We start from the raw sequence: 16,649 nt of genomic DNA, 5'->3' as shown, positions 1-16,649 counted from the left end.
ACGGAAACATGATTAATTCTGCCTGGCAGAGAGGCAGGGAGACCGGGGGTGTGGAGGGGAAAGAGACAATAGCCAGGGCTGGCCTTTACAGGCGGCATCCCTAGGTGCCAGAGGAAGATGGCATTTCCAGCAAAGGAAAGAGAAGACAGCGCACGGTCCAGCTGGTGAATGAGAAGTAGTCTGCGGTGGACTATGAGGGTTCACGGGGCCAGAGAAGGCTACAAAGGGAGGCTGAAGCTTCAGGGCCTTCGGAGCTACAGAGCGGAATATGGGCTTTGTCTAACAGGCAACAGGGCTCTCGGGAGGGCTTTTTAGCAAGGCAGTGACAAGAACAGAGGTTTCAGAGAAATCACTTCCAAGGAAGAGAGGACACACGGGCGCTGAAGTCAGAGAGACCAGTCAGAGTCCAGGGGATGGATGAGAAGGGTCTGACCAAGCAAGGACGGTGGGGACAGAGAGGAGGGGACAGAGGAAGGACTACACTGTGAGCCCCTTGAGGGGACACTCCGCTTCTCTAAACCAGCGCTTCCGCGACACCCAATGAGGGTCTTGCCCTCGCAGAGGTGCGGCCCTAACGGAAGTCCAGGAGGAGCAGCACTGACCCCGGTGTCCTCGTGTGCTCTTCACCACGACCGGGTAGCCCAGGGGCTCAGCCTCATCGATCATTTTGGAAAAGTCATCATGCCCACCTGCCAAGAAAAGGTAAACGTCAGTGAAGGTAAGGCTAATGGTCGGGAGCGGTCAGCCCCGCAGTGCCCCTTCTGTAGGATGTCTTTCAAGGCCTCGTGTTCCCGATTAAAGCAATTCGAACCCATTCCATCTGACAGACATGCATGGGGCACCTATACTATATGCAGGAGTAGAGACACAAGGAAACTGGAGCGCCTCAAGTATTTCAGTGTGGCAAAGGCTGCACCTGCTTTAGTTCATGCGATCCTCCTAACAATCCCATAGGCAGGGCAGGTATCTTTCCCTTTAAAATGGCTATGGCAGGGGGCACCTGGCGGGCTTGGTAGGTTAAGCAGCCAACTTCGGCTCAGGTCATGATCTCGCGGTTCGTGGGTTCAAGCCCCGCGTCAGGCTCCGTGCTGACAGCTCAGAACATGGAGCCTGCCTCAGATTCTGTGTCTCCCTCTCTTTCTGCCCCTCCCCCGCACATGCTCCCTCTCTCTCTCTCTCTCAAAAATAAACATTAAGAAAGAAAATGACTGTGGTAGGTAGAACTCTGAAATGGCCCTAAGATTCCCACACCCTGGTTTACACGCCCTGTATAATCCCCTCTCTTGGGTATGGGAGGGACCAGTGAATATGATGGGATATTCCTGTGACTAGGTTAATAGTCTACTTTGAGTTGATAAAGAGGGGGAGGATTTATGGTGGGCCTGACATAATCAGGTGAGTCCTTTAAGGAAAGGTGAAAAGTTAGAGAGACTCTCCTGCTGGCCTTGAAGGAGCACATTGTCCTTGGCCATTGTCAAGAAGGCCATGTGACAGGGACAGCAGTCAGCTTCTAAAAGCTGAGAATAGCCCTCAGCTGATAACCAGCAAGAAAGTAGTAGACACCTCTGTCCTACAACTGCAAGGAACTAAATGCCAACAACTAGTGAGCCTGGAAGACCCCAGACCCCAGATGAGACCACAGCCCAGCTGTCCCTTGATTCCAGTCTGGTGAGGCCTGAGCAAGAACCCAGCTATGCTGTGGCTTGACTTCTGACCTACAGAAACTGTGAGATAATAAATGGATGTCTCCCTCTCTCTCTCTCTTTTTTTTTAGAGAGAGGCTGCGTGAGCAGGGGGCAGGGCAAAGGAAGACAGAGAATCTCAAGCAGGCTCCAAGCCCAGGGCAGAGCCCCACGTGAGGCCCAATCTCACAACCCTGAGATCATGACCTGAGCCAAAATCAAGAGTTGGGTGCTCAACTCACCAGGTGCTCCTAGACAGGTGATATTTTAAGCTGCTAAGTTTTTAGTACTTTGCGGTACAACAATAGAAAGCCGATGCCCAAAGAAACTAAGCCTGGGGATTTGTCTCACCAGTTAAGGCATGACTCAAAAGCCTGAATTGGGGCGCCTGGGTGGCGCAGTCGGTTAAGCGTCCGACTTCAGCCAGGTCACGATCTCGCGGTCCGTGAGTTCGAGCCCCGCGTCGGGCTCTGGGCTGATGGCTCAGAGCCTGGAGCCTGTTTCCGATTCTGTGTCTCCCTCTCTCTCTGCCCCTCGCCCGTTCATGCTCTGTCTCTCTTTGTCCCAAAAATAATAAACGTTGAAAAAAAAAAAATTAAAAAAAAAAAAAAAAAAAAGCCTGAATTACCTCCACTATACGCTAATTCTTAATTTTTAAAATATGAATAATAATGTATATTAAAATCTTTCTAAATTGTTTCATAAGCGTCCGTGATTTTCTATACATTCGCCTCTCTGGGGGACAGTAGTCTGCCTGCCACAGGTGGTATTATAGTTCATCAATTTTTGCAAAGCAAAATACCCTGGCATACTAATAAGATCTGCCTTGTTTACAAAAGTGTTAATGATTAAAACAAAACCATGGTGAGGCCGTGTAGGTAGTCAGGAACATCCTCACGAAGAGTACACTTTATTAGAAAGGAACTCCTGCAGACAGTCTCTCTCCTGCCCGCCGCTCCCTTGCAGTGTATTTAATAAACTTCTATCTCCTTAAAAAAAAAAAAAGGGATATCCCAACTTCCTGACATCCCTTGACATATCTAACTCGTCTCTAGCTATGCTTTTTCCTTCCCGTATACAACAGTGAAAGAGGGGTCCTTCTTATCCAAGGCCATCCCTGCACCTGTGCTTTAGACCCCTCTCCCTCTCACCTCCTCGGAGCTCTTGTGCTATTAAGTGTGCTCTCTCTGACGGGTCTTCAGCCTCCCCGTTCCTAGTTCTGTCGCCATTTTAAACATGCCCAGTTCTCTCCCATCTTCAACAAACAAAATCGCCATCCTTGCTCCTGTATCATCCCTTAACTACCATCAGCTACTGAGACGGGTTTTCATCTTCTCACTTCTCATTCATTCCCTCATCCTTGACCCTTGATGGGCTTTTCTCCCTATCACTTACCCAACACACCTGTCCTTTCAGAACCAAAGAACACTCATCCTTTCTGGAATGCTCTTTCCACTGGCATCTAGCATCTCTCCCTTCCCTCCTCACCTCTCCAAATGCTCCTGCTTGGTCTCCTATATGTGTTCCTCTTCCTTTACCCATTTTCTAAAGGGTTCCCTCTTGAACCCTCTCTTACTAAATTTTATTTTTTATTGTGGTAAAATATACATAAAATGTTAACCATTTTAAGTGTAGAGTTCAGCACTCTCTTCATTCTATACGTTCTCCCTGAAGCAATCTCATCCATTCTTGTGACTTCACTTAACCTAATGAAGGTTTCCAAATCCGCTTCCCTAAATTACACCTCTCTCAGGAGCTCCAGATCCATTTATCTCCTGCCTACTGAGTATTCTTACTTGCTCATACTATAGACGCCTCAAAAAGAATGTGTCCCAAACTGAAATCATCTCTGCCTGATAACCCCTCACCACCCCACCCCTGCCCCCCACCAACCTGTTTCTCCTCCCTGGTGTTTCTAGTTGCAGTGAATGTTTGCTTTCACATCTGGTTGCCCAAACCAGAAACCAGAGTCACTCTGGAGTCCTCTGTATATTCTTCACATCCAACCAGTCATCATGGCCTGTTATTTTGATCTCTTTCATAATTTCTGAATCTGTTCACATATCTTCATTCTTACTATGGCTACCTTAGTTTAGATCATCACTGCTCACTTGGACGGATGGATGGACAGACAGATAGATAGACAGACTGATTTTTAAGTAGGCTTCACATCCAGTATGGAGCCCATTGTGGGGCTTGAACTCATGACCCTGGGCTCAAGATGTGAGCTGAGATCAAGCCAGACACTTAACCAACTGAACCACCCAGGTGCCCCTCACTTTGACAGTTTAAAAACCCTACTGCCACCTTGTCTCTACTCTGCCCCTGTCTGATTCCTTCTTCATACTTTAGCCAAAGTATGAAGTACTAAAGTCTGATTGGGCCACCCCTTGATTAACACCTTCTAGTAACTTCCCATTAGTCTTAGGATTCACCCTACTCCACTTCCCATGCCGTTTATTTTTTTTAATGTTTATTTATTTTTGAGAGAGAGACAGACAGACAGATGGACAAAGTGTGAGCGGGAGAGGGGCAGAGAGAGAGGGAGGCTGAAGCAGGCTCCAGGCTCTGGGCTGTCAGCACAGAGCCCGACGCAGGGCTTGAACTCACGGACCATGAGATCATGACCTGAGCCTAAGTCAGACACCTAACCGACTGAGCCACCCAGGCGCCCCCTACTCGTTCTAGTTTAAATCTCAATTCCATCACCTTTATGTTCTACATAATCTGTTATGTTATGTACCACCCATCCGTCATGTTCTCGCTTGCCTCCAGGCTGATCTATATTCTGTTCTCTGTGTAGGGAACCCCCTTGTCCCCAGTGCTTTAGCTGGATAACTTCAGCTTAGTTCAGACATTCTCTCTTTCAGCAAGCCTTCCTCGACATCTCCTAAACTGCATGCGGAGCCCTCCTGCGTGTCCCGTACCACCTTGCCCTGGCTCTTACCGTGGCACTTATTACACTGCCCTGACCCAGCCAGTTTACTTGCCGTGCTCCACCTCTGGTGAACTGGGAACGCCTTCCGGGCAGGACTCTGTCTCACTTGCTGCTATAGCCCAGTACCTAGCATGGGGGTTGGCACACAGTGCGTACCAGATGCATGTAGAATGAGTGAATCACAGACAGAAAGAAGCGAAGGCATTTCAGACAGAGGGAACGGCCATGTGAAAAACTCAAGATGTTGAACCACCTAAGAGGAACAGATTCACACTGAAAACCAAGATACTGGAGCGCTTCTGGGCAAAAAAAACCATAGAGATGCAGGTGATGTGGAAAGCTAGGTTCCAATCCCAAGGACACTCACCATAGGAGAAGGTGTCTGGCATAGGAACCCCATGTCCAGCCAGCTCTTGGAAAGTCCAGAACTTGTTGACACAGTTTAAAATGCTCTGTGGGCGGTTGACCAGGCGGCAGCCCAGCTTCTCCAGGTGGCGCAGGACGGTGATGTCGCTGTCTGACTGCACTGAGGGTGTGGGCACCCGCACGAGCACCACGTCTGGGAAAGTGGTAAGTGCCTTCTGGTTCAGCTGAAGACCTGCAATCGAAGGGCCAGCATGAGTTCTATGCTTGCCACGGTCTGGTCCCACCAGAAGAACTGGTTCTGACAGACTCAAGGCTCAACCCAGCAGGGAGACAGCCTTGAAAATGGCACTTGGATATCCTGTAGTAACAAGAAAGCTACAGTCAACCCCGCACTCCACACAAATGGGCAGAGCATGATCATGAGGAAACACAAAAGAATGAACAGGAAACAAAAAAAGAAAAGAAAGAAAAGAAAAGCAGCATATCAAGAATAATCCAAGTTAGAAGAATCCACAGGAGATTTACATAGTCCAGCATCTTCCTTCGATGGAGCACTAGTATTACTCAAAGTGTAGTGTCTTTCAAGGCTGGAGACGAAATAAAAGGAAGCAGTGCAGCTCACTTAAGGAATCCTTACTAGTCTTTTATGACTTAACCTTGAAAAGTCTATCTGGAGGGGCACCTGGATGGCTCAGTCAGGGAGCAGGTGACTCTTGATCTTGGGGTTGTGAGCTCCAGCCCCACACTGGGCATAGAGATTACTTAAAAAAAAAAAAAAAGATAAAAATATGTCTGGAATATTATATAACCATTTAAATGATTTTCATGAATGTAATAAATGCAAAAATGCCAATGTTAAGTGGAAAAAAACAGGACACAAAATTATAAATACAAGTTAGAAAAGACTAGAAGGAAATATACCAACATTTGAACAATGGGTAATGGGATTATAGGTAATTTCCTATTTTCTACTTATCTGTATTTTCCAAGATGTCTCCAAGTGCATATTCTCCTTATAACAACAAAACTCTTAAAAAAATATCAATCTGCTAAAAATCAATTCAATATTAAACAAATCAGAATGCATCTGAAGAGAGCTGGTCCACACAGCATAAGGGCACGGGCAAACTGGGAGTATCAGCTTGGAGTGAAGACTCAAGAGGATCAGCAGTTCAGTCTTCATGGATCTGCAGGGCTTTCATGCAGAAGACATAATTTGGTTTATCTTCTGTAGCCCCAAGAGATAGAGCTATCCATGAGCATTATTTTGTCTGTCTGTTCACTCCTGTATCCCCAGCCCTTAGAACAGTGCCTGGTGCATGATAGGCACTTGATGGTTGCTGAATTGTTGAGAGGCCCCAGGGAAATAGGTTTGGAACCACAGAGGCAGGAAATGGGATGGGTAGGGCAATGAGGAGTGAGTTCAGGGAATTACTTGGTCAGGCTTCGTGAACCTTAAAGGAGTCTCTACCAGGCTCTAAAGAAAATCTAAACACAGTGTTTAAATCTAAAATTTAGGGGCGCCTGGGTGGCTCGGTCGGTTAAGCGTCCGACTTCGGCTCAGGTCATGATCTCACGGTCCGTGGGTTCGAGCCCCGCGTCGGGCTCTGTGCTGACAGCTCAGAGCCTGGAGCCTGTTTCAGATTCTGTGTCTCCCTCTCTCTGTGACCCCCCCCGTTCATGCTCTGTCTCTCTCTGTCTCAAAAATAAATAAACGTTAAAAAAAAAAATTTAAAAAAAAAATTAAATTTAAACAGTGTCAGAACCATCTTATAGGCTTTAACCCAAGTGCCTTCTACTTCATAAGTGACACGCTATACAACCACAGAATTCGGAGAACACAAAAGATGCTCATGAAATCACTATTTCTCCACTGGGGAGGATGAAGAATCTCAATACAAAACTCAGAGCAAAACAAAAGTAAACAAGCAAAGAAACCAAAACCACAAAACGACTACATGGATCTAACCTGCATAGTTTCCCCTGCGTTCTAGAAGATGTTTCATCAATGCAACAAAAGGGGGTCGGCGTAATCACGGAGATAAATTGTTTTTAGTACTTCTGCGGATAGCGTGAACCCGAGGAACTAGAACAGAATTCTCAGGGGTGATTTATAAAGAGCATTTAGGTTATCTTCCCTTGCCGTCAGAAAACAGTATCATTTATACAGGCTTTTTCCTTTTGCCTTTTGCCACTTACAGCCATTGGGGAAATAACATAAAAGGAGAAGAAGAAAAAAAAAAGAGCAAACCCCGTATAGCATCCTCAAAACTGATAGAAGAAAGAAAGAAAAGTATTCATGTTGCTGAAAATGGGGAGTAAACACGCAGGGCAAAAGCAACAGCCTGAGACGACATCACACGAGGAGCTAATATGAGCAAAAATGCTTTGAAAACCATATAGTGCCATACACACGTGAGGCGCTGGCATCATCACTGCACATTCGATGAAGCCAGCGAGGACAACTTATGCAGCTTCGTGCCCGCTGGGGAGGAAAATGGCTTTGCAACAGAAAAGTGACCTAGAGAAACGAGAAGCAGCAGAACCGTCTGGCTTTTAAATCCCAACACGAGGCCACACATGAACAGTGAAGCTTCTAAATGGGAAGAAAAGAATTCAATCGTTTCTGGAAATATCAACCACACGTGGACGGAGACAGCGCGGCCTCAAGCAGAGTCACGTACACCTAGGAAATCTTACCAGAACTTCATCTCTCTTCCCCAAAGGTAAATCTTTGGGCCTGGCTCATTCCAACTGGAGCCTTCAATAAATGAAGAATGGAAGGGGGTTAAGTGTAGCCGAAAAGACTCTACCAAGCAGTTAGACAGGTGTGGTCTCTGGCCGTGCCTGCTTCCAGCTCTGTGCCGAGAGGGGTGGGACAGGTTAAGGAATTACATGTGCACGCCCAGCTCCGCCTCCACCCACGTCCACAGCTCCAGCGATATTTGCTGTGGGCATCTTCCCTTGCCCCGGTCATTCCTGTTCTCTTTGCCGTCTAAAACTAAAGAAATCGTCGGTTCTAGAAGTAGTAGACAAGAGGCTGCTGCTGGCCTGTGGCTTCACTGCGAACGGCGGTTCCACACGGCCGTGGCCAAGAACAACCTGAGTTTAAGACTGGCTCTTGGCAAACCTGCTGCTGAACTCTGAGACCTTGAACCACTCAGAAATGGCTTCCCCTCTCCCCATTCAAATATCTGCTCTCAGGAAAGGAACTGATACGCTTAATACAGGATGCAGCCTAAATGTGTCACCTTTCCCAGAGTCCTTAACATTTCCACTGCAATCCAAAGGCCTCAGGCCAAGGGAATAAAGAGCTGATGCAGGACATCAGGTAGGGCAGGGCTCTGCTTGGCAGCCTGTAGATAGAGGGAAAGCGCTCAGCAATGAGAGGCTCCTGCCCTCAAATAACAAATAACAAGGGATTTCATGTGACTAAGTGCCCCAGTGCTTTTGGGCATCACCTTGACTTGGGTGACAGGGCAGGAGGAAGGGAGCAGAACTGTTTCTGGAATATTCAGACTCTCCCAGACTCCTACATTGGGCTTGAAATTTACTGTTCAGCCGCAAACCACTTTTTTTTTTTTTTTTTTTTTTTTTACTATATCATTCTGTCCCCAAACAAGTCAGTAAGACAGTGAAAAAGATCAGACCCCAAACTAGTTAGTACAGTGGCCAACAGCCAATCTGATCTAAATCAACCATTTAAAGCCATAACAATGTTTTCTTCATATTACTTCTAAAAAGAATAATCTACTTTCATGGGTTATTATATTCTGATTTCCTTTTGATGTCTGTTATTTACATTCAGAAATATTTTACTGCATTAAAAACAGGATAGAAAAATGGGATAACTTTTTCCAAAGAACTGAGCCTGCTTTTTTCTAACTCACATATCAGGTTCAATTAAGTTAATCAAAACTAGACTTTTGCATTTATATGTACAACAGCAAAGACATGTACTTTATAATACAGAGAAATCGGTTTAGAAAGAAGCAAATCATTCTTGGAAAGTAGAGCTCTCAATATTAAAAACCATTCTCAACCATTCACATCAATAGAGGGAAACAGAAGCACAGATAGTCAGAGGTGAGGCCACTCAGATCTGAATCTGGCTAGCATTTTTAGTGGGCATCTGTTGTATTTTAGGTACTTTGCTAAGAACTTTCACATATATTATCTCATTTAAAGGAAAAATTCCTTGGGGCGCCTGGCTGCCTCAGTTAGCAGAGTGTGTAGCTCTTGATCTCCGGGTTGTGAGTTTGAGACCCATACTGGATATAGAGATTACTTTAAAAAAATTAAAAATAAACAAATAAACAAAAGATTTCTTGTCATATGGATCCCTGCCTTAGATCTGACTTTATTTTTTAAAATTTTTTTAATGTTTATTTTTGAGAAAGAGACAGAGCGCGAGCAGGGGAGGGGCAGAGAGAGGGAGACACAGAACCTGAAGCAGGCTCCAGGCTCCGAGCTGTCAGCACAGAGCCCGACGTGGGGCTCAAACCATGAACTGCGAGCTCATGACCCGAGCCGAAGTCTGATGCTTAAGCAACTGAGCCACGCAGGCGCCCAGATCTGACTTTAAAAGTCTCCACATTGATGCATAATGGGTTACCTCCCACCCTATGTGCACAGACGCACACATCCTTGGCTTCATGAGAGAAAGCTTCAAAAGTAAACTGGTTTTAGGGGTGCCTGGGTGGCTCAGTCAGTTAAGTGTCCGACTTCAGCTCAGGGCATAATCTTGTGGTCTGTGAGTTTAAGCCCTGCGTCAGGCTCTGTGCTGACAGCTCAGAGCCTGAAGCCTGTTTCAGATTCTGTGTCTCCCTCTCTCTCTGACCCTCCCCCACTCGTACTCTCTCTCTCTCTCAAAAATAAGTAAACATTAAAAAAAAAAAGTAAACTGGTTTGTAGTGCACTAGAAAAAACCTTCATGTACAAAGCAAGCAGCGGAGATAAGAAAATCACAGGACACTATAGGATGATGGCAAGCAAGGACCTCACTTACGGCAGCTTTCGGGACCCCTATATACACACACACACACACACACACAATATATATATATGCATATACATATATATGTATATGCATATATATATATATATTTTTTTTTAACGTTTATTTTTGAGAAAGAGCGGGGGAGGGGCAGAAAGAGAGGGAGGCAGGAGATTCCAAGCAGGCTCCGCACCGTCAGCATAAAGCCCAATGTGGGGCTCAAATTGATGAACCTCAAGATCATGACCTGAGCCGAAATCAAGAGTCGGATACTTAACAGAGTGAGCCACCCAGACTCAGGATTGTGTAACAGTGGCTGGTAGTGAAGCTCTGAAAGTTGTCAGAATGGAATCGACAGTAGAAGTAAAGTAAGTGGATGATCCACGGAGCGCTTCACATGATCTCATCGTGTTATAAGGAAGATGTGTCATTTGAAACATGACCTGGCCCCTCTCGATGATGTTCCAGGCTTTCCCTGCGTGTTTCTAGCCTCCACCCGCCCCCCCCCCCCATAAGGAAGTTATTTCTTAGAAGGAAGTTATTTTTATTTTTAAGGAGATGCTATCACCACTCCTTCCCTTTTAAAGTTCTTTGTCACAAGGCCCAAAGAGGTCTTACCTCCACCTCATTAAAACCCACAGTCATTAAGTGGCTGCTTTTGTTCTCCACCAATTGCTATTTTCAGGTCATTTAATTCAATTCAACCTTTAGTGAACTGTTGGGGTGAGTCACACACACTATGAAGCAGGAATACCAAGCTGAACCAGGTGATCTTTGCCTATGAGGAGCTTAGTCTCCTTAGGGACATACAGACACAACGTAAACATTCAGTCTGTCACTCAACACATCCATTCAGCAATTATCTATTTAGCAGCTACTCTGGGCTGAGTCCACTGTTAGTTTGGGTGTCTCCAGAAGCGCTCCCGAGACAGGTGCAAAAAGTTTATTATTAGGATGGTAATTTCAGGAAACACGGGTGCGAGAGGAGAGAAGGGAATGTGGCAAATAGAGGGTATGTTATTAAGTGAGGGACCGCCTTGGCAACCAGGGCTTAATCCTGCTGCGTAACAGTAAGAAATAGTTTAGTGCACACGCCTCAGTTATCCCACATGAGGGGTGACGGAGTTGGCAATTGATAATTTTTGTGCACCAACTCAGTCTTTGGTTGAAAGCTGCTCCGGGGACGTGGTATTAATTTCCTGGCCCTTCTGGCTTGCCTTGCATGTATGGGCCAAGTGGCCTCTTGGGATCGGAGAGAGCCCTCAGAGATTCGGGTGTTGATGGTTAGAAGTGGGGTCCCAGTGCCATCAAATGGGAGGGCAACAGGGACACTGGGGGCCACTCACAGCTAAGGAACAGGCACCATCTTAAGGGGGGCACGGGGGTAGAGGGGTGTGGGTGAAACAGATGATATCCCTGGAATTTAAGAAGAAAGACAACATACAATTGTGGTTAATGCTGTCGATGCTCTGTACAGAGTACCTGGGTGTTAGGAAGAGTTATCAGTCTGGTTTGGGTAGTGGGTGGGGACAGGAGGTGACTGATTATAACACAAGTGGTCGAACAGGTATATATGTCAGGGCACAGTGACAGTGAATGAGGAGGGAGTGGTTAGTGATAATCTCTGAGAGAGAATCAGGGAAAGTTTCGGAAAGGAAATGTTGACTCATGGTGCCTTTGGGCTCAGAAAAAATGTGTGAAACTAATAAATGCACGTTCACCTCTCAGAAATAAATCTATGGTCAAGGTCTGGCATCTTACAAGCACTGTGTTCAGGGATATCCCAGGGTGAATGTATTTGCAAAAGCACTGGAAGAAGTTAAGACAACTTGAGATGAAAGGCCATTATGACGAAGGAGATAAAGTGCTAGTCTCCAAGTCAGAGATGTGATTCAATTCCTTGTCATTTAGGGGCTCCTGGGTGGCTCAGTAGGTTAAGTTATGTGCCTAACTCTTAATTTCGGCTCAGGTCATGATCTTGGAGTTCGTGAGATCAAGCCCCGTGTTGGGCTCTGTGCTGACAGCGTGGAGCCTGCTTGCGATTCTCTCTCTCTCCCTCTGCCCCTCCCCACTTGTGCACAAGCATGCACGCGTTCTCTCTCTCAAAATAAATATCTAAAACTTAAAAAAAATGCCTCGTTGTCATTCAACAACTTGGCAAGACACAAGTCTCTGTGGGTGTCGGTTTCCTCATCCGTAAAATGGAAGGGTCCCAGGAAACCAACCTGCCCTCTCCCAAACCCTCCCCACCCCTACCTCACCGTAACGAGCCTCCTTGCAACCACGAAGACAAATCTCCTCAAGCCCTTTATCCCTTTCACATCAGTCATCCAAGACTCCAGTCTCCGAGGCCACCTCATCTCCCTACACGCTAATCCCCACCTGGCTCTGACATTGTCTTTTCTACTCCCATCTTCCACCCCTTTCCGCCTCGCGGTGTCCTCTGGGACTCAACGGGCAGCAAATCCCCCATCCTCAACCTTTACAGTGAGTGTTCCCTTCACCCTCTTTTCCTGAGTGTGGCTCACCCCCGACTCTCCCCAGTTAACCCGCTTCCCTAACGGTCCTTCCCAGTTGTGGTTGTGCTCTCTTCCTGGCACCTGGGATTCGCGAACCTGCCAGTGGGAGAGATGCGCTCCTTATTGTGGCTTCCAGAACTTCCTCCTCTCTCTCCCCTAAAACTCCCAGCTCAGCTCTCATCAGACTGCACAGCACTCCACTTGTACAGGCCATCCAGGGACCCCAGTCACCCACCTCTGTCTCTGAAGCTTTAGCTCCTGACTCATTGACCCCTCAACACTGCCCCAGCTAATGCTGATTTCAGTACCCTTGTGCAGAATTCTTCCAATGCCCATGCCTCTGTTTCCTGACCTCATTTCCTCCAAGGATGGAAGTCCTTGGCTGAAGTCCACCACCCCAACTCAGCCACCACTCCGGGTTACATTCTACACTTGATGCAATCATCATAATTCCTGTCTCCAAACACCGTCTCCTATCTTTCCAGCTTACTCTCTCTAGTACCCCCAACTCCAGCCAAACTTTGACCCCACTTTGACCCTAGGAACTACCATGTGTAGATCCCTGTTTTTTACTGCCCCTCGCTTCAGACCCTCACTTCCTGCCTTAACCTATTTAAATTTCATAGGAAAGCACCATAGCATGCATCTTCAAATCTACGGTACATCCTCAGATCTTGCACCTAGTTTTTGCTTGGCTGAACCACATCCCTGGTTAGACCAATCCAACTCTGCCTACTTCGTGTTCCCTCCTGTGCAGTGGAACATGAAGAAAAAAATACAAAAACCTGCCGACTGGTCTCAAAGGCATTCTTACTGCTGCCTGGCGAGCACCCTATTTCCCTGGTCCATTCACTCTCCCTGACCCTAAAGAACGATTTCACTTTCTCTTCTTGCTACTTTCTCCCTCCTTCTTATTTCAATGAGAGAAACTGAAGTAATCAGAAAGGAACTTCCCTATAAGCTCCCACAAGCACATCTATCCATCTACTGGCACCTGGGCCATGTAGGTTATCTTCCCTCTTACAATGGCTGAAGCATCCTTGCTCCTAGCTTAGGCCAATTCCTTGAAATATGTAACAGATCCCAATCCCTCCTTCTCACTTATAAAGCACTGCTCCAGCAATCCACCTCCCCTGCATCACCAACTTCTCTCTCTCTACTGGATCATTCACACCAGCATATAACACACTGTTTTTTCTGTCTTAAGGAAAGACTCTCAAACCCATCTCCCCTTTGAGCAAGGTCTTAGTCAGCTAGGCTATTACAACAAAATACCACAGACTGGGGAGCTTAACCAACAGACATATATTTCTCACAGTTCTGGAGACTGGAAATCTGACATCAGGGTGCCAGCATGACTGGGTTCTGGTGAGGGCCCTGTTCCTAGCTTGCAGATAGCTGCCTTCTTGCTGTATCATCAGAAGGCAGAGAGAGAGAGAGAGAGAGAGAGAGAGAGAGAGAGAAATAGTTCAGTTCATAGCAGGCTACTAATTCATTTTTCACCTTCCCTTTATAACAAAACTCCTAAGACAGTGTGTATATTCATTGTTGTCCATTATTTCATGAAGCTTCTCTTATCAGGGACACTAATGCTAACTCCATGTTGCTAAATCCAATGGTCCATTCTCACTCCTCATCTAACCTGATCTATCAGCAAAATCTGACACAGTCTGATCACGTCTTCCTTCTTTAAATACTTTGTCCACTCTGCTTCCAGGACATTCCTCTCTCCTGGATTTCTTCATCCCTTATACTTAGGTTTCCTTCCTGGCTGCTCCTCATCTCCCCAACCACTAACTGGAGTGCCCCAGAGCCCAGTCCTTGGACCTCTTCTCTTTTCTATGAAGTCACTCCCTTGATAGGTATGTGGAGATGCTTCTACTTTTGATATCTTCGGGCCAGGGCTTTCCCCTTTATCCCAACTGATATAACAGACCGCCTACTTGACATTTTCACTTGGATGTCTAACGGGCATCTCAGTCTCGGTCCTGATCCTCAACCCCTGCTCAAACCTACTCCTACATCCTTTCCAGGTGGGTAAATGGCAAACTTTATTCTTCTAGCTGCTCAGGACAGACACATTGGAGTCCTCCTTGACTAGTCTTTCCTGAACATCCAACATCTGATCCAGTAGGCAAATCCTGACAACTCTGTCTTCAAATCTACCCCAAATCCAGTTACTTTGCACCTCCTCCCCTGAAATCATTCTAGTCCAACAATCGTCATCTCTCACCCAAATTGTAGCAACGACCTCAGCAATCTCCTTGCTTCTGCCCTTGGTACCATCAGTCTATTCTCAACACTGTGACCAGAGTGACCCTGTGACCATAAGGCAGGTCATGTCACCCCTCTGCTCAAAACCCTTCAATGGATTCCCAGTTCATCCAGAGTAAAATACAAAGTCCTTCCATGACCCACAAGGCCCGATATATTGGCTCTTCTCCCCTCACTCTCCACTTCTCTGACCTCTCTCCCAGGGCCTGCTCCTTGGCTCAGTCCGCTGTGGCCATACTGATTGCTTTGCTACTCCCTCTTGCCTAAACTACTCTAATCTCAGATATCTAAATGGCTTGTTTCCTCACCTCCTTCAAGTCTTTAGCTGAACATCATCTCCTAGGTGAGGAACACCCTTCCACCCTATCCAAAATTGCATCTCCTCTCCTGCCTCCAGAAATATGCCATCCCCTTTCCCTGCTTTTTCCTTCTTAGCCCTTTTCACCAACATACTATATATTTTACTTATCTTGTTTGTATCCTATCTCTCCCATCTAGACTCTAATTTCCTGGAAAGGCAGGGATTTCTTCCTGTTTTGTTCTGGTACCTAGAATGATACCTTACACATAGGTAGTCAACAGGTATTTGTTGACCAAAAGAATGAACGAAATCCCAACAATGAGGATGGAGACTGTTCTTACTCTCCATCACATCTCCAGTACCTAGCACAGTGCCTGGCACAGACTGGGCAGGCAACAGTTGTGAATGGGAAGGACTGTTGTGAAGATGAAGGCACATAAAATATATGAAAGCATTAATAACAGAGTTACAGAAATAGTTATTCCATTATTCCTGTTGGTTCCTCAATGCAAAGTAACTAATTTAAATTTATCACTTTCTCATGGTGGGGGGGGGGGATCTTCTTGAATTACTTTTATTTTTTTAAAGTTTTTTTTGAGAGAGAGAGAGAGAGTGCACAAGTGCGTGAGGGGGGGGGCGGGGGGGACAGAGAATATGAAGCAGGTTCACACTGTCAGTGTAAAGCCCAATGTGGGGCTTGAACCCATGAACTGTGAGGTCATGACCTGTGCCAAAGTCGGACACTCAACCAACTAGGCCACCCAGGCATCGCTTGAGTTACTTTTTAAGAGTGAAGGATCAAATGGGACTAGATTAAACATTTCAGATCATGTTGTAGTTATGTGTTAAAACAATATAAACCCATGATAAGGTGACGTGTCTCAGGAAAGTGGGTAAGGTTGGCGTACCTAAGCACTGGAGAAGAGGGTGGAATGGGGTGAGGCTAGCACTGACATACCTGGATGTCACTGGACTCCCTGCTAATAAGGGGAGTGACAAGGACGTGTGGAGGGATGGGGATTACGTGGACCTCTCTGATGATGGCTCTACCCCTTCCACCAGTCAATCCTAACAAATTTGGAGGAAGTGTTACGGTAACAGCAATAGGTGGTTCAGAACTCTGTAAGTAAGGCTTTGAGATCTACTAAGGACCCCAATCTATTGGTTCTAGAATTCCTTCCAACACAGTTCATGACGTATCCCTAAAAACTACCGTTAGAATCATAAAGTACACATCCAGTCCATCCTCAGTCCTTGAGGTTGGCCCACAGATATAAATGTGGACCCATGCGGTAAGGCGTATCCATTCAGTGCTCACGTCGCTTTAGAAACAGTATATGGCAGATGCTTCCATCCACTCTCAGACTTTTCCACTAGTCCTGTATGGTAGCTTATTCAGATTACAGAGTGTCAGGCCCAGGCTTTGGGCAGAGCGCGAGGTCAAAGATCAACCTCTATGCACAGGTTAGTATGTACCCTTGCCTGCTAGGGCCTCCTTGCACAGCAATGGGAGACCATCCCTTCTCTGTGAGGCCTCTGCCATCTTCTGGAAGGCTGCGACACGACCACTTCA

General features: G+C 46.4%; 1 protein-coding gene across 1 annotated transcript in view; it reads right to left on the bottom strand.

The window, feature by feature from the left end:
• RIMKLA (ribosomal modification protein rimK like family member A) overlaps positions 1-16,649 on the bottom strand; it is a 33,069-nt gene that overhangs the window by 11,417 nt on the left and 5,003 nt on the right. Inside the window, exons 2-3 of the mRNA XM_030327130.1 lie at positions 4,988-5,218; positions 603-689 (exon numbers count right to left, since the gene is read on the bottom strand). Coding sequence (XP_030182990.1) covers positions 603-689; positions 4,988-5,218 — 318 coding nt within the window. The remainder of the gene's footprint in view (positions 1-602; positions 690-4,987; positions 5,219-16,649) is intronic.

Source organism: Lynx canadensis, chromosome C1 (assembly GCF_007474595.2).
Source record: "Lynx canadensis isolate LIC74 chromosome C1, mLynCan4.pri.v2, whole genome shotgun sequence".
In the NCBI taxonomy this organism is placed as follows: Eukaryota; Metazoa; Chordata; class Mammalia; order Carnivora; family Felidae; genus Lynx; species Lynx canadensis.
Note: the sequence above shows the minus strand (reverse complement) of the source record. Positions and strands in the feature narration are given on the sequence as shown.